Below are 22446 nucleotides of genomic sequence, written 5' to 3' on the forward strand. Positions count from 1 at the left end.
GATGTTTCAAATCAAGGACAGCCAACACAGTGTCCTCCAAATGTTGGAAACCAGACTGCTGGTCCATCTAACTCAGCTCTGTCTACACCAGAGGAAGAAGAAGCCTGTGTCCCTCCAGATCATAGCTGTCAATGTTTCTCTTTTTTAAAGTGAAATTCCCTTATTCAGAATAGGATTCCTCGCAAGAAAAGGGAAAAGTTGACAGCTATGCTCCAGATCAGCCTTCCCCAGCCTGGTGCCTTCCATATATTTTGGTAAACAACTCTCACCAGCAAGCATAGCAAGCAATCAGGAATAGGGATGGAGGCCATTTGGTTCTTCCAGCTTGACTCTATTTTCAGGCAGGATGCAGATCACAACCTGTCAAAGTCAGGTGGGCAATTATAGTTGGAAGCTCTTGCCCAACAAACTCGCTTTTCCAAAACACCAGACTTTTCGCGGTAAAGAAAGTGAAGGGAAATGCAGTGGGAAGGGTGGGGTGATGCTTTGGCTCAACTGTTATCTAACTTCCCCACCAATGAATCAGAGCAGTCTGGGATTGTCTGATCTCCATGCAAACAAATCAAGATGAAACCGACCATCGTGAAGGGCGTGTAGTCCAAAATTTATTGAGGGTGCCAGGTCGGGGAAGCCCATTCCAGATGTTGTGGGGCCCCAGCTCTTTTCTTTCCCAGCCAGCCAAGGACAATGGGAATCAAGAAGGCAACAGCTGGCTGGAACAGCATCCTTTTCTCTCAGCAGCCAGTGGGAAGCCGGGAAGAAGCTGGACCTGAGCGCAGCAGCCCTTTGCCTCCCTGGGATTCAGAGGCAAACTGTCTCCGACCTGCAGCCCCTGAGAGCCTTGTCCTCCGTGAATCCGTCCGCTCCTCTTGTAAAGCTGCCCAGGAAGGCTCCCGCCTCCGGCTCCTGGGTGAAGAGCCGCTTTCTGCCCGGGATCTTCCCACGTTCAACTTCTACGGAACATCCGGGAGGATTCCCCCCCCCCGGGCAACATCTGGCGGGCCGCCCCACGCCGCTGCTCCAGCCAAACCAAGGAGCCGGGGAAACCCATCCTGGGGAGCTGGGCTGGCGCATCCTCCGGCGCTGCCATTCCCGATCCCCTCGCAGAGCTGCTCCCGAATCCAGCCCAGCTGTTCTTCCCAGCCTGGACGGGGCGGGGGCGGGCCTGCGTCCTGGGCAGCCTCGTGGACCCTCCTCCTCCTCCTCCTCCCTCCGTCTCGGCCTGATCACAAGCTCAAGTTTATACTGGAAGGGAGGCGGAGGCGGAGGCGGAGGAGGGGTCTGGGGCTCGGCGGCGACCGAGATTTGCTCCTCGCCCTCTCCGTCCTCTTCCCAGGATGCCCACCGGACCTCCGGAGGGGCCAGAGTCGGGGTCGGGCCGCGGGTGTCCAGCGCCGAGCTGCTGCCTCTAGCTAAGTTTTGCCGCGGCGCGAAGCCAGAGAAGTTTGCAAGTTGCTCGGCTCTCTGGTCCTTGGGAAAGGCCGCTCCGGTGCCCCGCGAGGCTGGCTGGCCGCCGCCTGGGCCGGGCAAGCGGGGGGCAGGCGCAGCCATGGACGGCGTCTCCGGCCTGGGCTCTCCGGCGCTGGAGAAGAACGTGGCCGAGCTGACGGTGATGGACGTGTACGACATCGCCTCGGCGGTGGGCCAGGAGTTCGAGCGGCTCATCGACCAGCACGGCTGCGAGGCCATCGGGCGCCTGATGCCCAAAGTGGTGCGCGTGCTGGAGATCCTGGAGCTGCTGGTCAGCCGCAACCACCTCAACCCCGAGATGGAGGAGCTGCGCCTGGAGCTCGACCGCCTGCGCCTCGAGAGGGTGGATCGCATCGAGAAGGAGAGGAAGCACCAGAAGGTCGGGCGCCGGCGGGGATCGGGGCTTCTCGCGGGGCGGGGGGGGGGCTCGGTCGCTTTCAGGGCAAGGCAGCCCTTCTTTCCCGTGCGCGGTCCTCGGGGCAGGGACCCGGCTGCTTACGAAACTCTGGCCGGCTGCGCGGCGCGCTGGTGCCGCAGGACTCGGGTGCCCGGGCTCGCTTTTGTTTTCTGCTCTTTACTCCTCAGAATTGAAGTCCTGCTGGGATCGGTGGGGTTTACTCGCGGGAAAAGGGCGTCGTAGGATTGAGGATCCTCTACACGGAAGGGGGTGGAATCCGTGCAGAGCATTTGCTGACCCCAAAGGAAAAGGGGGGAAGTCGCCAAGCCCCGAGGAAGCCTTTGAGCCCCTCCCTTCCCTGCAACTCTTTCAAAGGATGGGGTTTGCTCCTAAAGAGGGGTGGATGAAATGTGGCCCCTCGGGCCTCTCTGTCAGGCCCCCAGAACTCTCTCTAAACCACACATTCTCTCCCCCCAGGACCCTATTTTGCCCTCAAAATATTTTGCGTAGCTGGAAAGTGTACTTTAACGCTGACAATGGCTTTTGCTTACCGGGATGGTGGACAGAGAAGAGTGTGTGTAGAAATTAGCTTTCAGTGCTTATACAAAGGCAACATATGTGGCCCTCAAAAAGGTTGTCCAGAAGCAAATATGGACCTCAGGCTCCCTCTCCTGCTGTGGAATAATATGTCTGACATGAGGCGAGTCTCTGAACATGGGCAGAATGCCATTCAATCGCCATTGACTAGCCACCCTGTTCATACAGTTGAACATCATTCAACTGAAAGGTGGGATATAAATCTTTAAAACAACCAACCAAACATATCTGGATACAATTCAGGTTAAAAGCTTCCAGATAAACTTCTGCCTCCGAACCACTTAGCACATCATTGATTCATCAATAAATATTGCCTGGGTGGCTTACAAACAAACAAAATGAAACACACAAGTATTATTTAAAACCAGCAATGAACAATAAAAATATATTGGAAATTCCTATTTGCATAGAGGCAGCATAAAACAATTTGCAGCCCAGATTTAAAATAAAAAGGGATTCACTTTACCCAAATTGACTAGCCTGAGCCTATGCATGGTTACTCTAAGTACCCAATGAGGTTAACTCTTGAAATTAAGTGGGGATATAGTTGCAGTCTTAGAAATTACGGTGCTCCTGGCACTCATTGAGGCAGAATTCCTATCCCATTTGACTCTAACCAGAAAAGAGGTTATTTGGTGATGAAACAGATTCTTACTATTTTTATTAATTACATTTATATCCCACCTTTCTCTCAAGGAACTCTTGGCACATATATGTTTCTCCTCATTTTATTCTCACAATGACCTTGCTAGGAAGGACAGACTGAAAAATAGTGATGGGCTGAAGGTGAGCCTCATGGCTGAGTGGAGATTTAAACTTGGGTCTCCCCAGGCTTAGTTTAGCATTCTAAGCATCCATCAGCCTAGCTCTGTGCTCTGCACTTGGCAAGAGGCACTCAAGTTGTTTTTCTTATGAGTCCTACTTTTTACTCTAGAGTTGCTTCAAATACAAGTTCTGGGGCTTTGAGGTTCTGCAAGCTGAGCTTGGATTATGTTAGAGCCCCAGGAAGAAGGAAAAAGAGATGGAAGAGATAAGAAAGGATATGGGATGGGAACTAGGGAGTATTAATTTATCCACTGTACCCATTCACTTCTCCTAGAATTATGCTCTGAGCTGACATCAGCCTCCAATTTGGTTGTGCATTAAAGTGGTAAACGAGAGGCTAAAATAGAGTCACCAGCCACTAAAAAGATCACAGGCCTTTGACTCACTTCTCCCTCTCTCTGCCCAGAATAAATTGTGCAACAATAGCTGGGCTGTCAACTCTGGTGGATGGAGGTAACTGTTGCAGAGAGGCACTGCATAATTGTAATTCTCTGGAATTCATTGATTCCAAATATTGGGGTGTATAGCTTTGGGTAACAACTGCAGCCCCAAGATAATCTCAGAGCTGCCACCCTTCCAGGGAAATTTCTCATCCAGGTCACTTTCCATTCAATGAAAGATCAAAGAATGAGAGGATGGGGAACCCTAAGTCTTCTGGGTAATTATTTCAAGCCAGCCCTGGATAATTTATGGCCCTCCAGATGTTTTGGGGACTACAGCACCAAACACTGCTGGATGATGGGAGGTAGAGACCAACAGCATCTGGAAGGGGCACAGGTTCCTCACATCTGTTTTAAGCAAAGCTTTGTCTGTAGTTAGCATGTGCTGTGTCTATGGCCATATTGCATTGGGGCAATTACACCAGGTTGTCCTTTATCCTCACAACAGACGTGTAAAGTAGGTTAGGCTGAGAGTTGGTGCCTGGCCCAAGGCAGGGAGGGAGTGAAAACATCAATGAGTTATGTGAGTGTTAAATGTAAAACTACACATGCTCAGTTATTTTTGTTTATCAAGGTCGGCAAAATGTGTTTGCGTTTTGCTGAGAGTTTTGAAACTGCACATGATCAGAATATTTTTTCATAGCCCATCAAAGCTTATGCCACGATCCATTTGGAAGTCTTTAAGAACCCACATGACTTACTTTTATGGTACCTTATTTAATGCATTTGGTGGGGTGGGTGTCCTATTTTGGGAACTGCACCAGGCACCCCTCCCTCCTTAATCCAGCCTCTCAGTTCCTCCCCTGTGTGTTGCTTTCAATCTCAGAATGGAGAAGCGGGTGGGGAGGAGAGAAAGATGGATCTCCCCAATCCACGGCCTGCTGGTGTGTTTCCTCATGGGCTTTGTTTGCTACTGGCACTGCAAAAAGTGCTTTAAAATTCCTTCCTGCTCAGCAGGTTTTAAAGCAATAACGGAAGAGGGGGTGGGAAGGGAAGGGAGCATGGCTAGAGGAGCAATAACTAAGACCTCCTCCTTCGATAAAAGCTGGGGAGGGGGTTATTGGTTTGTTCTTGTTTTTAATATGCATTTTGTGTTTTTGTCTTGAATTTTTATGCTGTGAACTGCCTTCATCTACGGATGAAGGGTGGTATACAAATTTAATATATTATAATAATAATAATAATAATAATAATAATAATAATAATAATAGATGAAATGGGTTAAGGAAGGTGACAGTAATACAAACGTAAACCAGTAGCAAACCAACATTCTCTGATCATATTGCATTGTGGGAAAGCAGCTATATTAGGCTTGCCAAGTGTGGTTGCCAGCTGACCAGAAGATGGCATGTCTCTGTGCCTTAAAGAGCAGCGGAGATCTACCAACAAAGCTTTTTAATAGCAAAGAGGTAAACATCAACATCTGCTGATGTCTATATATCAAGCTGCTTGGTAAAGCTTGCAGCCCTCAATATGTTGCTGGCCTGCTACTCTCATGATTCCTGAGCCATTCTGGCTGGGGTTGATGGGAGTTGGAGCTGGGCAACATCTGGTGAGCCAGAGGTTCTCCACGCTGACTTCAGTCGCAGGAGCAAGAGCTGAGAAGAATGCTGGCAAACATATGTTCTCCCAAACCTTTCCTGAGGCCCCACCAAGCGTCTTTCTCTGGTTTTCTCCTTAACAAAGCACTCCACGCCTCCCTCTGGAGCTGGGATCTCAGCCTTGGTTGTCAGTTTACTCTGCAGGTGCAGAACAGGGTCTTCAGGAAATTGAAATAGCTCCATAGTTCAGCAGCAGAGCAGCTGCCTTGCAGGGAGAAGTTGCAAGTCCAGTTTCTGGCATCTCCATGTGGAAGTGCGAAAGATTCCTGTCTAAAACTGCAAAAGTCTGATACTAGTCAGTGCTGGTAGGGTATGGATAGCCTGTTGTTGGTCTACAGGTGGTCTATCACCTCTGGCCATTGGTCATGATGGCTGGGGCTGATGGAGTCCCAACAAGATCTGGAGCAACCTGCTACCCTCCAGACACTTTGGACTACAACTTCCATCATTCCTGACTGCTAGTCATACTGACTGTGGCTGATGGGAGCTGTAGTCCAAAACATCTGGAGGGCACTAGGTCAGGGGAGGCTGATCTGGAAGGACGCAGATGGACCAGCAATCTGATCTGGCATAAGGCATCTAAGGTCCTATTGTGTTCCTTAAACTTTCATATTTATTTATTGCATTTATGCCTTATCTTTATTCTGTCATGGAACTAAAGGCAATGTACATCAGAGCTTGGAGGTGGTGTCTTCAGCCATTGACCAAAGCCAGATCTGTTGAGCCTCAGGAAAATTTGCTGATTCACATGCCTCCAAGATCCCCTGTATGAGATATGAGAATAGGAATGTAAGAAGCGGACTTATACCATTGGTCCATCAACCCTAGTATTGTCTACACCAAGGTGGAGAACCTGTGACCCTGCAGAGGATCTTGGTCTATAACTTCCAACATTCCTCACTTTCAGCCCTGAAAACTGAGGCTGATGGGAGTTGTAATCCAATAATATGGGTGGTGGTGGCTACATTGTCTGGAAGCATTTCTCCAGAGTTTTAGACAGGCAGTATTTGCCAGTCCTACCTGGACATGCAGGGCTTTGAAACTGGAACCTTCTGCATGGAAAGATGCTATAACCAGCAAGATCTGGCCCTTCCATTGAACGGGAGACATTTGACTGTCCGGGACCTGAAAGTGATGGTATGCAATCTCACCCTCTAGGAGCTGGAGCTGGTGGAAGACGTTTGGAGAGGGGAAGCTCAAGATCTCCTCACCCAAATCGCCCAGCTTCAGGAAGAGAATAAGCAGCTGATGACCAATCTCTCCCACAAGGACGTCAACTTTTCGGAAGAAGAGTTCCAGAAGCATGAAGGTCAGTGGGGTAGGCAGAGATTCTCGATGACAGCATTGGGTTCATTTGACCTGAAACTCAGTAAGAAACTGTTTGGGAAAGTACAGTGGTGCCTCGCAAGACGAAATTAATCCGTTCCGCGAGTCTCTTCGTCTTGCGAAGCACGGCTATTAACGGCTTAGCGGCTTTAAGAAAAAGGAAACAAACTCGCAAGAACTCGCAAGACGTTTCGTCTTGCGAAGCAAGCCCATAGGGAAATTCGTCTTGCGGAACGACTCAAAAAACGGAAAACTCTTTCGTCTTGCGCGTTTTTCGTCTTGCGAGGTACCACTGTATAGGAGATGGCAGCAGTCAGGCAAAAAGTACTGACATAAGTCTGTATGGAGCACGTGACTCCGGTTGTATGACAAGTTCACTGGCTTCCTTTTGGTTTCCTGGACCGGTTCAAATGCCTGGTTTTGACTTTCACCACCTTTAAACCAGAATGGGGGACCTGTGTCACTCCACATAGTACTGGACTGCAACTCCCATTAGCCCTGACCATTGGCTATTCTGGCTGGGGCTTATGGGCACCACAACTGAAAAGGCCCTTCTTTTTTGCTCACCTGCTGAGCCTCAGCTGGCAGAGGATACTGTGCAGAACCTCAGGTGCACAGGAGCGAAGTACATGGGAAAAGAATGGCTTTTGTTGCAGTTCCTTGTATATCACCTGTAATAACTATAGTAATTAAATGCACTCAGGCCAGATAGTCAATTATATGGGAGGGGAAACAAAGGGATTTGAGCTCTTGGCATGTGGGGCTGGTATTGGTCATGCAGACCCACTTAATTATACCAGGGAGGCTTGTAGCCCTCCAGATGTGGTTGGATTCTGACACTCATTCATCCCACCCAGCATGGTCAATAGTCCGGGATTATGGGAGTTTTAATCCAGCAACATCTAGAAAACTGCAGGTTCCCCACCTCTGGTTTATAACAATTGCCTTTGTTGACTAGAAATTTGGGTGCTGTTGAGGAGGGAGAATTTTAAAAGAGCCTGCTGGATCAGACCAAAGGTCCATTGAGGTTCAACATCCTGCTCCCCACAGTGCCCAGTCAAATTCTTAATTCAGAGAAGTCCACAAGCAGGACATGGAAGCAACAGCCCTAATTTCCCTGGTGTGCCTCAGCAAGCGCTATTCACTATTCACCAACCACAGAGGTTCCATTGCATTGCTGAGAATTGATAGATTTGAGGAGGAGCGGCCCAAGTCCCTTTTTATTAGTTTGTTTACATTTCTAGACCACCTTTCCACCAATTGGTGCTCTTGAAGCCTTGAAGGCAAGTGGCGCCATCAGCCTTTGTGGCTGCAAATTCTGTAAATCAGGACTGAGGAACTTGAAGCCTAACAACATCCAAAGGGCCACAACTCCCATCTGTCCCTTAGTCAGCAGGGCTAATAGTTGGAAGCTGTAGTCCAGCAACATTACAGGGCTGCACAGTTCCCAGTCCAGCCATAAATGAACTCTGTGTTGTGTAAAGTACCGCTTGTTTTTGCTGAGTGCTGTATCTACTGCCAGCCAAATTCACTGGATGAAAATTATTATTATTATTTAATCATTAATAGCTTTGAAAAATAAAAGTTTCCAGGATGATTCCAATATTAAATACTAGCAGCCTGATAGCCAGTGCTGCTCAGGAATTTTAAGAAACAACCCACCCCCCGCAGTTTTGAAATAAGTTGTTAAAATCAGTGAAGTTTTGAAAGGTTCAGTCTGCCCTCTTGATTCAAAGCAACGTCTAATCATATCCAAATATAAATGATTTTTTATTTCAGGAACCCTCATGCAAAATTTGGTTATGATAAATTAAGGATGTCTAAACACACAGCAAGAGACAAAACAAATTTCCAAAAGATGAAGTAGATGTGTGGGCTGAAACATGAAGTGAGGGGGATGGCTCCTTTCTTACCTCCATGACATCCCTTGGTAAACAAATCCCGGACAACCCTGCAGAATCCTGTGCAGCTTGCCCTGGTGGAATTAGTCCTGCGCCATCAGAGCTTTTGCATGGCACCCACAGAACTGAGCTGCCAGCATCATGTTTCACATAAAACTATTTTTATATGAAATAATCTTCTTGGGAAGCAGTGGGTGCAGCACCTGCTTTGTCAAGATCTAGGTCAGCAGAGGAGCAGAACAGAACCTCCACAGTAGCCACAGGTGGGCATGTTTAGCCTGGAGAAGAGGAGGTTAAGGGGTGATATGATAGCCATGTTCAAATATATAAAAGGATGTCACATAGAGGAGGGAGAAAGGTTGTTTTCTGCTGCTCCAGAGAAGCGGACACGGAGCAATGGATCCAAACTACAAGAAAAAAGATTTCACCTAAACATTCGGAAGAACTTCCTGACAGTAAGAGCTGTTCGACAGTGGAATTTGCTGCCAAGGAGTGTGGTGGAGTCTCCTACTTTGGAGGTCTTTAAGCAGAGGCTTGACAACCATATGCCAGGAGTGCTCTGATGGTGTTTCCTGCTTGGCAGGGGGTTGGACTTGATGGCCCTTGTGGTCTCTTCCAACTCTATGATTCTGTGATTCTATGATTGCATCTCTCCTAGAGAACAGCCACTTTGCCCAGGTGGAGTGGAACCTGTACAGTGGTACCTCTGGTTAAGAACTTAATTTGTTCTGGAGGTCCGTTCTTAACCTGAAACTGTTCTTAACCTGAGGTACCACTTTAGCTAGTGGGGCCTCCTGCTTCCGCTGCACTGCTTGAGCACGATTTCTGTTCTCATCCTGAAGCAAAGTTCTTAACCCGAGGTACTATTTCTGGGTTAGTGGAGTCTGCAACCTGAAGCGTCTGTAACCCGAGGTACCACTGTACTCCCCTCCCCCGGTGCTGTTGAATAACAAGTGCAACTGCATTTGGGGTACTGTGTACTGTTTGGGGTACCTCGCCTCACAAAGGGTATTGTTGGGAAAGGGTCAGAAAACAACCCCCAAAATGATCAAGGGGGTGGAGAGACTGCCTCCAAGGAAAAGTTGCAGCATTTGGGATTTGGAGAAAAGGTGAGCAAGAGGCAGTGTGACAGAAGAGTATTAAATGATGCATGGCACAGAGAAAGTAGACAGGGAAGTTTTCCCTCCCTCTCTCAAAACGCAAGAACTCATGGACATTCGGTGAAGCTGGATGTTGGAAGATTCAGGATAGAGAAAAGGAAGTCACACCGTAAACTATGGAACTCCCTCCCACAGGAGGCAGTGATGGTCACCAGTGTGGACAGCTCCAAAAGAAATTAGGCAGATTTATGGATGGCAAGGCTATCAATGGCTGCTAGCCTTGATGACAGTGCTGTGCTGCCAAGGGCGGAGGAAGTAATATTTCTGAACACCAGTTGCTGGGAAACACAGGGGTGGGAGAGGGCTGTTGCGCTGAGGTCCTGCTTGGGGGTTCACATAGGCATCTGGCTGGGCTACGTGAGAACACGATGCTGGACTAGGGGGCCTTGGCCGGATGAAGCAAGCTCTCATAAGAGCACAATGTCCCATCAGTTCTGATCCACTAGGCATGCTAGCTGGGGTTGATGGAGTCACGAGCCTCTGTAAGCCACAAGTTCTCCGTCTTTGAGGCAAGCTGCAAGCCTATCCCCACTTATCTGAGAGCAAGACTCACTGAATTCAATAGGGTATATTTCTAGGTAGCCATGCTGAGAACTGTGTCATCACTCCATGAAATGTTTCAGAACATTTAAGCTGCAATCCTATGCATTGTTGTTTATTAAACTATGCCTTGGCTCTACATTATGCATAAACCCAGCCCACCAGTTTATGTTGTGTTTGCTGCCAACAAACCACAATCCAACACTATGGTTTGTTGGTAGCTTACAAACCTTGGTTTGCCTTTAAGTATGCTAACCCAGTAACCATTTGGTGAATGCCTGGCGTGGGTTGGTCAAACTGCAAAGGTACAAAGCAAGGGCATCTGGAAAACAAAACAAACTTGGAAGGAACAAGCCATGGTTTAGTTGATTCTCTGTGGGACAACTCATAGATAAGGGTTATGTGCGAACCAGGCTCTACCTACAGTGACTGACAGCAGCTTTCCAGGAAATCAGGCCAGGGGTCTTTCTCAGCCTTGTCTAGGAATGCTGGGGAATGAACCTGGGGACTTCTCCATGCAAATATTGTAAGTAAAGTTAAAGGGACCCCTGACCATTAGATCCAGTCGTGGCCGACTCTGGGGTTGCGGCGCTCATCTCGCTTTATTGGCCGAGGGAGCCAGCATACAGCTTCCGGGTCATGTGGCCAGCATGAGTAAGGCGCTTCTGGTGAACCAGAGCAGTGCACGGAAACGCCGTTTACCTTCCCGCCATAGCAGTACCTATTTATCTACTTGCACTTTGAATTGCTTTCAAACTGCTAGGTTGGCAGGAGCAGGGACCGAGCAACGGGAGCTCACCCCATCGCGGGGATTCGAACAGCCAACCTTCTGATTGGCAAGTCCTAGGCTCTGTGGTTTAACCCACAGCGCCATCCGCATCCCTGCAAATGTTGTACTCCACCACTAAAATACGGCTTTTCTCCATCTTAGGCTATTTTAAAAGAACTTGCAACTGATGCCTGAGTTTGCTTATTTCCTCTTTCCTCCCCACCCATTTCCTTTTGTGTCATGTCTTGTTAGATTAGGAAGCCTGAGGGCAGGGAATGTCTTGTTTCTTATTGAGCTGTAAGCTGCCCTGGACATATTTTTTGTATGAAGAGGTGAAAATTCAATCCATCCGTTACCAACCACAATTAGGAAAGGGAGTGAAATGAAAGGCTACCGTTCTGAAGAGTCCACCTCACTCAACTCAATGGGACTGGCTTCTGAATAAAAATGCACAGAAGCAGGCGACCGAGCTATAAGCAGTCCTACAGCACACCCTTCCTTGGAAACAAATTGTAAGCCTATGGTATTTACTGCTAAACAAATGAGTATAGGATCAGGGGCAGAGCAGCATTGATCACAATGCCATTCTGTACATCTGTGCTGAATCAACATTTAGAATTAATTAGGGTTACATACTAAATAGTATTTATTAGTTGCTTTAAATAAGTGTTTTAAAATGGCTTACAAATAAGTGAGTGTGTGTGTGTGTGTGTGTGAGAGAGAGAGAGAGAGAGAGAGAGAGAGAGAGAGAGAGTGTGTCCGAGCAAAGCACAATTTGAAGCAATCAGACCATAAAAGCGATCTCTCCATCCCCTAACTACCACATATAGCCCCCAAAGGGATGTGTATACACAAAACATGCCTACATACACACAATAATAATTATTGCAAGTAAAAAATTAATGTTCAGATGCGTGGGGGAAAAACATTTTAATCTAGTGCCAAGAATAAATGAGTAAATCTGATCAAAGCAAGCAGGTTTCTGATCTTTTTCTAGGCAGCAAAATATGCAACCTTAGCAGAATTTAGCAGGAGCCACACCAGAAGCTCAGCAAGTAATGCAGCTTCCAGACTTGGAGAGGCTACTTGCCTTGAGGGCTCTTCATTACCACAGGTGCTTTCTGAGCATCCTTTTGATGTGGAGGGTGGAGTCACCTGCTTAGAGAATCCTTAAGGTCCACCACAGACTTCACACAGTAGAGCTGCAGAGAGGAAGAAACAATCTCAGTGGTGAGACTTATTTTTTTGTAGAGACATCCCTAGTTTGGGTTCAGGATATGATTTAGCTTGTTGCTTGGAAATTTTAGAAAGGTACTGGGAGTCTGATTATGCATATGCCCCCCTCCCCAACAGAAACCAAAATGGGAGGAACAAAATTAAGAAAATCTTGCAATGCAGAGAACTTAAAATAGAGATTTTTTTCTTAATGGTTGGAAGAATTAGGGGGGCACGCTTAAACTATGCCCTTAGGGTTATTTTTCTAAGCTTTAACACTTTTAAAAAACTATCTAGTCAGTTTGGAAGGCACCTGCAAATCCCTGTAGTCGTTAATATTGGCTGAGAAGCAAATAAGCTTAGTAATGGAAGAGAGGTACTGCTACACATGGGACCTGCAGGCAGATGTTGCAGTGCGGAGTGCTTCTGTTCAGGGTACCAACAGCTATGATAGTTTCCTACTCCATGCCATTCCCCCTCAAGAACATGAGAAAAGGCTGCTGGAACCAGAACAATGGCCCATCTGGCCTTATATCTTGTTCTCACAATGGCCAATCAGATGCTTATGGGAAACTAGCAAGCAGGATCCAGGCCCAAGAGCCCTCTCCCCTCCTGTGGTTTCCAGCAGCTGGCATTCAGAGGCATTGCGGTCTCTATGGAGGCAGAGTAGCCATGGCTAGTAGCCAAGATTTTAAAAGTCAAATTTAAAACTACTTAATATTACTTAATGGCGGCTACTGAGTCTTTTATGCTTTTTATGTGTTTAATATATTGGAATTGCCAATGTTTGATGGTTATTTCTCTTATGGTTTTGTTGTCTAAATTATGGAAATAAAGGCTGAATGAGTAGTAGGTATGATGGGACTACAACTCCCATCATCCCTGACCTCCATGCTGCATGAGGCTGATGGGAGTTGTAGTCAATATCATCCGGAGGGCACGACATTGGCTATCCTCCAGATCCTGCTTGGCTACAGCTCACATCATCTCTCACCATTGACCAAACTAGCTGAGGCTGATGTGAGTTAGTGTTCGTCAACATCTGGAGGGCCAAAGGTTTCCCATCCCTGCCCTATTGGATGGCCCTAACCTGATGAATTTCTGCCTGTCGTGTAGTTGATAAAAAGTGCAGGAGCCCTGCCAGGGGGGGGGAAATGTTTACCTTAGTTATGTATTTTCAACAACCAATTGTGTTTACTTAACAGGAGCAGTATTGCAACTGGAGCCTCCTATCACTTTCTTTCTTTTTTTCCAGGAATGTCTGAAAGGGAAAGGCAAGTGATGAAAAAACTGAAGGAAGTAGTAGATAAACAAAGGGATGAAATCAGAGCAAAGGACCGTGAACTTGGTCTTAAAAATGAGGATGTAGAAGCTGTAAGTCTGTTTCATCCCTTTAGGGATAAATGCCAAAGTACTGCCAAGTAACTTTTTTAAAGGCCCCAATATCTAAATCCATTTATTTTGATATGTAGAAAATTCACAGAGGCCATATTATCCCTATTAGTAGATAATGGTGCACCTGTGTTCAAAAGGGATGGAGAAACTCAGCCCCAGGGGCAGAATGCGGCCCTCTAGGCCTCTTTGTCTGACCCTTGAAGCCCATACATCTTCTCCTCTGACCCAACCCCTTTACCAACTCTTCACTGCACCCTCCTTGGCTAGAATGTGCCTGCTAATGTTTCTTGCTTTCCTGAACAGAGGACAGGGAGGGATGTGGGAGTACTAAAATAAAGCTAAAATTCTCAGTTTCCTGGCAAGAGGGATCGTTACACCACTCTGGAAATTGTAGCTCTGTGAAAGGAATAGGGGTCTCCTAACAAGTCCCAGCACTCTTGACACTTTCCAAGGATTCTTTGGGCGAAGCAACAACTTCTTAAAATAAATGATACTGCTCTATATTGTATAGTGTCGATGGGGCCATAATTGCAGCGGTTTATCAGTTTCCTCCCTCCCTCCCTCCCTCCCTCCCTCCCTCCTTTCTTTTCTCTCACAGCTTCAGCAACAGCAAAACAGGTTAATGAAAATCAACCACGACCTTCGCCACAGAATCACGGTTGTGGAGGCTCAGGGAAAAGCGCTGATTGAGCAGAAAGTAGAGTTGGAGGCGTACCTCCAGACCAAGGAGCAGGAGATGGGAGCCCTGAGGGCTGAGCTCGGAAAGCTCCGAGAAAAACTGCAGGGAGAGCCGAGTCAAAATGGAGAAGAAATCCAGGTAAGCCCTGGTTTGGTCTCCATGAAACATATATAATATTATACAGTGTATATGCAAACATAAGTATGATGTATTTGTGCGTGTGTGTGTTTCATACCACTTCAATTGCCATGGTTTCCCTAATTGTTGACATCTGTCTGTCTTGGGAGACAGTGGAGGGGAGGGCGCCTTTGGGGGTGAAGTTGAACGGTTGGAAGGTGGCAGCGTCCGCTGTGGCTGTAGAAACCAATACAGAAGACACCTGTTTTGTTGCAGCTGGGGCAGATGCAGGCGTCTGGTTGTGCTGCTGCAGATGTACCACAATGTTTCTTCTCTCCTCCATATAATGCGTAATTAAACCTTTAATTACCCGGAGTAAATCCCTTTGAACTTGGGGGCAGGTGGCGGCAGCTCAGCTCTGAGTAGGCAAGTAGGTGTGGCAAACTCACTGTGGATAGATGTATCCCCCAAAATCATACACGGCATATTTCCTAATGTCTGTTGTTGGGGCTGGGTGGGGGACAGTGGCAAGGGCTATTGTCTGTTTGGCCTCCTGGGGGGCTTCCTGGAGGCATTTTTTTTGCCACAGTGAGAAGCTGGCAGCTGGGTGGTAGACCTTTTTATCTGACCCTGGAGGGCAGGGGTGGAGAACCTGTGGCTCTCCAGATGTTGTTGGATTGCAGCTCCCATCAGCCCTGAGCAGCATGACCAGTGGTGAGGTATGATGGGATTTGTGGTCCAGCAACATCTGGAAAACTGCAGGTTCCCCAGGCTGTATTTGAAATAGTTTGAATTCTTAACATTTCACTTGAACGGCTAATTGATTTTTATTTTGGAGGGGTGGATGAAATGCAGAAGCGACTCTGGGATCTATTTTAAGATTGTGTCCCATGAGCCAATATCATATCCAATGTTCCCTTCCCCCACCACCATTGCAGTGCAATTTTAGTTTCTTTAATGCATGAGTTCATCTGAAACATTTGACCTTCTACACTGCTATGGAGATTGTGTAGCACCCTGCTTATGGTTAACGCTTAGCTGGAATGAAATATTCAACGCAGCAATAGAGAAATTAAAATAATAATTTATTTGTCAGACAAATAAATGAGAGGCACAGTGGTATATGGTTACCAAGCTCTGGCCTGGCCTCCTGCCATTATGGCCAGCACTTATATTCCCTTAATCCAGCCCCCTTTGCTCCTCCTTTGGCTGCCTCTGTCCAATCAGCCTGGTTGGATTTCCTATTGGCTGATTGCTATAACCAATCCTAAAAGATACACCCATATCCTCCTGTCCTTATATGGAACACAAAGAGCTATATATTGTTACATCTATAAATGACAAATAAGTAGTAATATATCTTACATGTGTCTCAACAAGGAATCTTAATTACCAGCTCACCTCTTGCCCTCCTTGCCCTATTGCCTTCTAAAACAAATGGTTAATCTTAAATTTTTATCTTAAACATATGTCAAGGATCTTGAGTTTCACATCAACATTGAAAGATCTCCTTCATTTGAAGGTTTCCAAACAAATGCCTGACCACTATATATCAGGACTGCTTGGATGGCGTCTTCCTGTCTGGCAGGGTGGCTGACTTAATTTCAGGATAAATACAACTCTTACAACTATATGAAATAAGAATCTAGCATTTCTTAAATCCTTTGCATAATTACATTTAAGCCAATATATTTAATACACAACACAGGTAGCCTCTTAAAAGGAATAAGGCCTTTGTAAAGTAGAAAAAGGAACTCAGTTTAAAACAGTTTCAAAAGAAGCCTCTTCAGTTTACACCCCCCCTTCAGCCAGCTGCTTTTCCCATTAGCTCTTCCCAACATTTATTGCCCTCTAACTCTCTCAGTTTAAGAAAGAAACAGCTTTAAAAAAAAGACTTCCCAAAAATGCTCTCTTTCTGCCAGCTAGATGCTTCTCCATTTGGTCTTGGCCTTTTAACCTTAGAAAGAAGATCTGGCTCATTTTACTGGGAGGCACATTGGTATTATTTTACTATTTACTCATTCCTAATTATGTTTATCTCTGCCTTTTTTATCTTCTGTAACATGTAGGGTCAGTGTCCTCGTTCTCAGCCTGTAATTCCCCCTTTTTACGACTTTGAGAATTGTTTTCTGCTATCAATCAAGGGGCCCCTTGTCTAGGAGGAAAACATTGCCAAGGTTCTCTTAACAGCTAGTCTTCTTGCCTGGCATGAAACATTTGAAAATCTAAGCCCATTTAATTTAGGAACCTGATCAAGATATAAGCCAATATAAGCCTTGATTAAAAATGCAGTCTATATTCAGATGCCACAATTGAGGACTATTGTCTGCCTCTCATGTTTATGGCTGAGGCTCAAAAGCTGAGAGTGAAGCAGAAGTAAATGCCATGAAGGACTCCCAGTACTAATTCCTCAGTGGATATTCAAATTGTGGGTGCAGAACAAATTTAAATATTAATGCATAATTCTGTTTGTGTTTTCATGTATGCAAATGTTTCTATTTACTTTCCTAACAAGGAAGTAGGTGATGTATAAGAATGAGTGCAAGGGAAGTTGTCAGCATAATAGAGAGGACTAGGAACTTGGTATTTTAAAAGAAACAGCCCACATACATCTTTTAAAAAACAAAACACAAGACTTCTTAATATATCGTATGTAACACCAAGCACTGGATTCTGTGATACTTGAAGGATTCCTTGCTTAGACACAGCCTGTCCCCCTACTCCCCCTAATAACTCAGGAGGTTCATTCTTTTATACCTGAGGGGAGCTTAGAATGTGACACTTTTTTTCAAAATAAAGTGGCTTTACAGAAAAAGTGACTTTGGAAGGAAATATTACATTGCTAACAGAGCTGGAGTGGTTGGTTACATGATTCTTTGACTAAAACCACACAGTGTACAGCAAAACTTTCCAAACTTTTCGTGTTGGTGACACATTTTTTAGACATGCATCATTTTGAGACACAATAATTCAGTTTTACTAGCTAAACTAACCCCTTATAAGAGCATTCACATGACACACCTACACACTGCAGCCGACACACTAATGTGTCTTGACACACACATCAGAAAGCTCTGGTGTACAGTATTTAAAATCGGGTACAAGACATCCTTTCTATTATATTTTTTAAAGGTTTCTAACTCTCAAAGTTCCCGAGGTGAGTTTTAAAAATGTAACCAATTCCTACTAAAATCTCAAGTGAGGGAGCTGTAGGGCAAGCAGGCTACTATAGTAGTTAGATGACTTATATATTGCGTATACTGTATATCCCACCTGTTATCCAAGCAGCTTAAGATGGTCACATGGTCTTCCCCCTTCCTCTTTTAATCCCCACAACAACCCTGTGAGGGAGGTGAGGCTGAGAGGCAGTGAGTGGCGCAAGGTCATCCAATGAGCTTCATGGTTGAGTAGGGATTTGAACCTGGGTCCTGTTCTGTCCTGACACTCTAACCACTCTACCTTCCAGTGAACGGTGGCCCATTAAGGTGAATTGCCTTCTTACTTACAACCAGTTCTGTGGGCCCTATTGTCCCCTTCCTCCTCCTCCTCCTCCTCCTCCTCCACCACCACCACCACCACCACCACCACCACCACAATCTCAGTTCTGGCTTGGCTTCTGCATCTGCTATAAAAGTACTGCTCTTTTTTATATACAGTGGATGCTCGGGTTGCAAACGTGATCCGTGCGGGATGCACGTTCGCAACCCACAGTGGTGCATCTGCGCACGCACGGGTTGCAATTCGGTGCATCTGTGCATGCACAAAGCATGATTTTGCACTTTTGTGGGTGGCTCTGTGGTCTAAACCACTGAGCCTTGGGCTTGCTGATCAAAAGGTTGGCAGTTTGAATCCCCATGATGGGGTGAACTCCTGTTGCCCAGTCCCAGCTCCTGCCAACCTAGCAGTTCGAAAGCACATCAAAGTGCAAGTAGATAAATAGGTACCTCTCTGGCAAGAAGGTAAACGGCGTTTCTGTGTGCTGCTCTGGTTCGCCAGAAGCGGCTTAGTCATGCTGGCCACATGACCCGGAAAAACCGTCTGTGGAGCAGGCAAACGTCGGCTCCCTTGGCCTGTAAAGCGAAATGAGTGCCGCAACCCCAGAGCCGTTTGTGACTGGACTTAACTGTCAGGGGTCCCTTTACCTTTACCTTTAATATACACAATTAATATACTTAATTAAATATATATAGTTAAATATGCAACATAGATTTAATATTTTTAATTATTAAACAAATGTAATACACAGGCAGATGAATGTGCTTTTGTTAACGATGCATGACACAAAAAATAAAATTTTAAGGCTTTAAGGTGGTTCTTGAATGTTGCTAGGGGTCGCCAAGAAAGGTCTCGTGGGCCGGACTACCCTGATCTAGGTCAGTGTTGTTTAGATTGCCCCCAGTTCGTCAGCATTTCAGGCAGGGCTCTCTCCAAGTCATACCTGGATATCTCAGGGGTTGAAGCTAGGAGCTTCTGCATGCAAATCAGATGCTTGAACTGCTGAGCTGTGCCTCTTTCCTGCAAATTAAGCAAAAAAAAAAGTGTCAGGGAACTGACATCGGAGCGAGAGGCGAAGGGGAGGCTCCCAGATGATGCTGGCGAAGGACTCAGCAGCAGGGGGAGAAACAGCTCAGTAGAGGGGGAAGCCAATAGGCGCAACACCAGGGATAAAGGGAGGCAGATGGGGGAAGTGGAGAGAGGGCTCCAGGACTCTTCACTGGACATCAGTGAGGAGAGCCCAGGTCCTCCGCTACCCACGCCTTCCCTGCGCAGAAGACTCCCGCGCAGTAAGAGGAGGAGGAGACTGGGTGTCAAACAACTTTTATGTTGGAAGAGGTTCAAGAAACGCCCACTGACGGATTCTGCCAGTGACTGAGGCAGCCGCGATGAAAAGGGGCTGTGCAGTCAGAAAGGTTTAACAAGGCAAATTAACCGAGAAAGGCACCAGTTTACGCACGAGTAACTCATACCTATTACAAAAAGCATTAATACAAACTCTCTGTACAGCTTGAGGGTTGCCAGCTTTACAGGTGGGCCTGAACTGTTTGTATTGTTTGTATTTATTTCAGCAGTTAAGAGTTGTTGTTGTTGTTTAGTCGTTTAGTCGTGTCTGACTCTTCGTGACCCCCATGGACCAGAGCACGCCAGGCACTCCTGTCTTCCACTGCCTCCTGCAGTTTGGTCAGACTCATGTTTGTAGCTTCGAGAACACTGTCCAACCATCTCGTCCTCTTCTCCTTGTGCCCTCCATCTTTCCCAACATCAGGGTCTTTTCCAGGGAGTCTTCTCTTCTCATGAGGTGGCCAAAGTCTTGGAGCCTCAGCTTCAGGATCTGTCCTTCCAGTGAGCACTCAGGGCTGATTTCCTCCAGAATGGAGAGGTTTGATCTTCTTGCAGTCCATGGGATTCTCAAGAGTCTCCTCCAGCACCATAATTCAAAAGCATCAATTCTTCGGTGATCAGCCTTCTTTATGGTCCAGCTCTCACTTCCATACATCACTACTGGGAAAACCATGGCTTAAAGCCAGCAGTTAAGAGAAGAGTAGCTAAATAAATGCCCTCTCTGACACTACTGTACTGCTCTCCAGAGCCTGGTGCCTCAGGCAGTTGGCATCTGGGTTGTCTGCTTCTAAATCTGGCTCTGTATATAGCTTTTAAAATAAAATGCTTTACACTGTGCGCCAAGGAAGAAGAAGGAAATGTGAGATTTGTTTCCCAAAACAGAATGTGAACATGCAACTGATGTAAAAATTCGGGTTTGACTTTTGCTGCGCAACTCCCCATGGGACTCTGAGTCCCCTAAGTCCATGATCGGTCAGAGAAGAATGGGTGGTGGCAGAATCCAGGGGAAAGCAAGGCAGACATTTATTTTTCTGTTGCAACAGAGTTTCCTCCCCTCCTTCCAAGGAGGGAGAGACCCTGAACAAAAGTGTGCAGAAACCTTAAAGACTTTTGACATTGCCCAACCCCCTTAGCCAAAGACCACCCCAAAATCATCATACATACATCATAGGAGGCGGTCTACAGTAGAAATCCTGTCTGCCCGGATACCTAATAATAGTCGCAGATTGCATTGTCTGGGCAGCCTGGCCATTCTTTTGTGATGGTTAATACTTTAGTTCCTGGAGAATTTGTAAGCAAAAAGACAACGGAAAGCTTTCCTCATTTGTTTCCTTTACTTCGGAGCAATATTTGAGGTCACTGGGAGAGTCAAAATTGCTTCAGGATTGCTATTTCATACTATTTCAGACACATGGTTTATGTTATGTACTGAAGTTCTCACCCTGGGCCAGCTGGGGGATACTGTAGATAGTTCAGGTCCACATATGCAAATAAGGGATCGAAAGTGACGTTCAGTGATTGGGTAGTTACAGAAAGTTGTTACAGTTACATTGTACTGGAGCTCTATATAAGCAGGCTGGCTGAACCCTTCACTTCAGTTCTGTTCTGACCTGTGAATAAACAAGAGATGTTTGGAGAATCGCTGTGTCGTCTGATATGTTCACCCACAACTTAACAGATATGTGTGCATTTATAAATATTTATTCTATATTTGAGACCTTAGAATTCTTTTAACACAAGGAGATAATTTGAATCTCTCCCAAGCTGAGGAGTAGAGTGGGCATCCTTGACAGATTGCAGGTTTTGGTTGCTGGTTTGGTGTTGCAGATTGGTTTGTGTGCGCTGAGAATTGTTTAGGTGTATATGTGTTGTGCTGGCTTTTAGTATTTTAGGATTGTTGTGAAATGGATATTTTAAATGTTTTGTGACTGCTATTCTGGGCTGGGATAGTTCAGTTGATGGAGTATAAAACTGTTAATCTCAGAGTTGTGGGTTCAAGCCCCACGTTGGGCAAAATGATTCCTGCATTGCAGGGGTTTGAACTATGTATCTCTCGTGGTCCCTTCCAACACTACAGTTCTATGGAAAGCGGATTATATAGTCTATACTTTCTGGGTACAGTATTACAGTATTTGCTTATCCAGTATATAGTTTGTACTGCTTTATTTTAAATGCTTGGAGGTTTCTGTTGATTAAGCAATATATAAAAATTGTTAAATAAACAAATATGACATTTATTATGAATAATAAATATTAATAAATGCATCAATAAGTCATAATTAATAATTTAAGTTATCATTATCATCTGACCGGCTTTTTGTTCATTCAGTTGGTGGGGAAGATTTGGCTTCTGTACCCAGTTTTCCACAGCCAGGCGCCAGGTCTGTTTGTGCACAGACCCTTAGAAGGAATGGTTCCTTTCTTCTGCTGTTCTGTAGTCTGTTGGTTTATGGTGATGTTGCTTGCCTCTTTTCTCTCCTTAGAGCTGCTCCCAGCTTTCTCTGAGTATAATAGACCCTGGCAGAGAGGTGACATTACCACACGCTCTCTACAGCCAGTACCGTCATCATTGGCTGCCTCCTTTTTCAGCCTTGGCTGTTTGTTTTTAAGATTAAACGCTTGCCCTAGGTTACTTATGAAAAAAATACGATGCAGTCGAAGCGACTTGAAAGTAAGACCCAAGCTATGTATTAATGTAGGATTTTTGTTTGTTCCTCCCAGGCCGAAGAACCAAACAATGATGAATACATCTCAGAATCTGAGAAGATAGCCATGGATTTGAAGGATCCCAACCGTCCAAGGTTTACTTTGCAAGAGCTGCGAGATGTTTTGCATGAGAGAAATGAACTGAAATCTAAAGTTTTTCTGCTGCAAGAGGAGCTTCTGTATTATAAGAGGTGCGCTGTTGCTTTCAGCTCCTTTCTAGTCTGATTCTATGTGGAAGCAGTTGGACTGAAGCCGGTTTGCTTTTCAGTGGGATCCGTCCTGTTGAGGCTGCAGTCGTCTGCTCAGTTCCTCTGTGTTTGTGTGTGTGTTAGCACTGAAGTTCAGTTGCAAGCCCACACTAGTTGGAAGTGGACTGGAGCCAGAATGGGGAGCTCTCTTGGGTGAGGCCACTTGGGGGTAACCTACAGCTCTCCACATGTTGCAGGACTGCAACTCCCCTTGTCCCTGA

The 22446-nt window shown here is 46.0% G+C and overlaps 1 protein-coding gene across 2 annotated transcripts in view; it reads left to right on the plus strand.

Moving 5' to 3' along the window:
• The first annotated feature begins 587 nt into the window (after positions 1–587).
• Positions 588–22446, plus strand: part of RILPL1 (Rab interacting lysosomal protein like 1) — a 33541-nt gene continuing 11682 nt past the window's right edge. The window contains exons 1-5 of one of the 2 annotated variants that reach the window (XM_082204155.1): positions 588–1849; positions 6489–6639; positions 13497–13615; positions 14235–14453; positions 21993–22168. In XM_082204155.1, coding sequence (XP_082060281.1) covers positions 1550–1849; positions 6489–6639; positions 13497–13615; positions 14235–14453; positions 21993–22168 — 965 coding nt within the window. In that variant the 5' untranslated portion in view covers positions 588–1549. The remainder of the gene's footprint in view (positions 1850–6488; positions 6640–13496; positions 13616–14234; positions 14454–21992; positions 22169–22446) is intronic. The other variant, XM_082204154.1, reaches the window with a different exon arrangement.

This window comes from Podarcis vaucheri (assembly GCF_965113315.1).
Source record: "Podarcis vaucheri genome assembly, chromosome: 16".
Lineage (NCBI taxonomy): Eukaryota > Metazoa > Chordata > Lepidosauria > Squamata > Lacertidae > Podarcis > Podarcis vaucheri.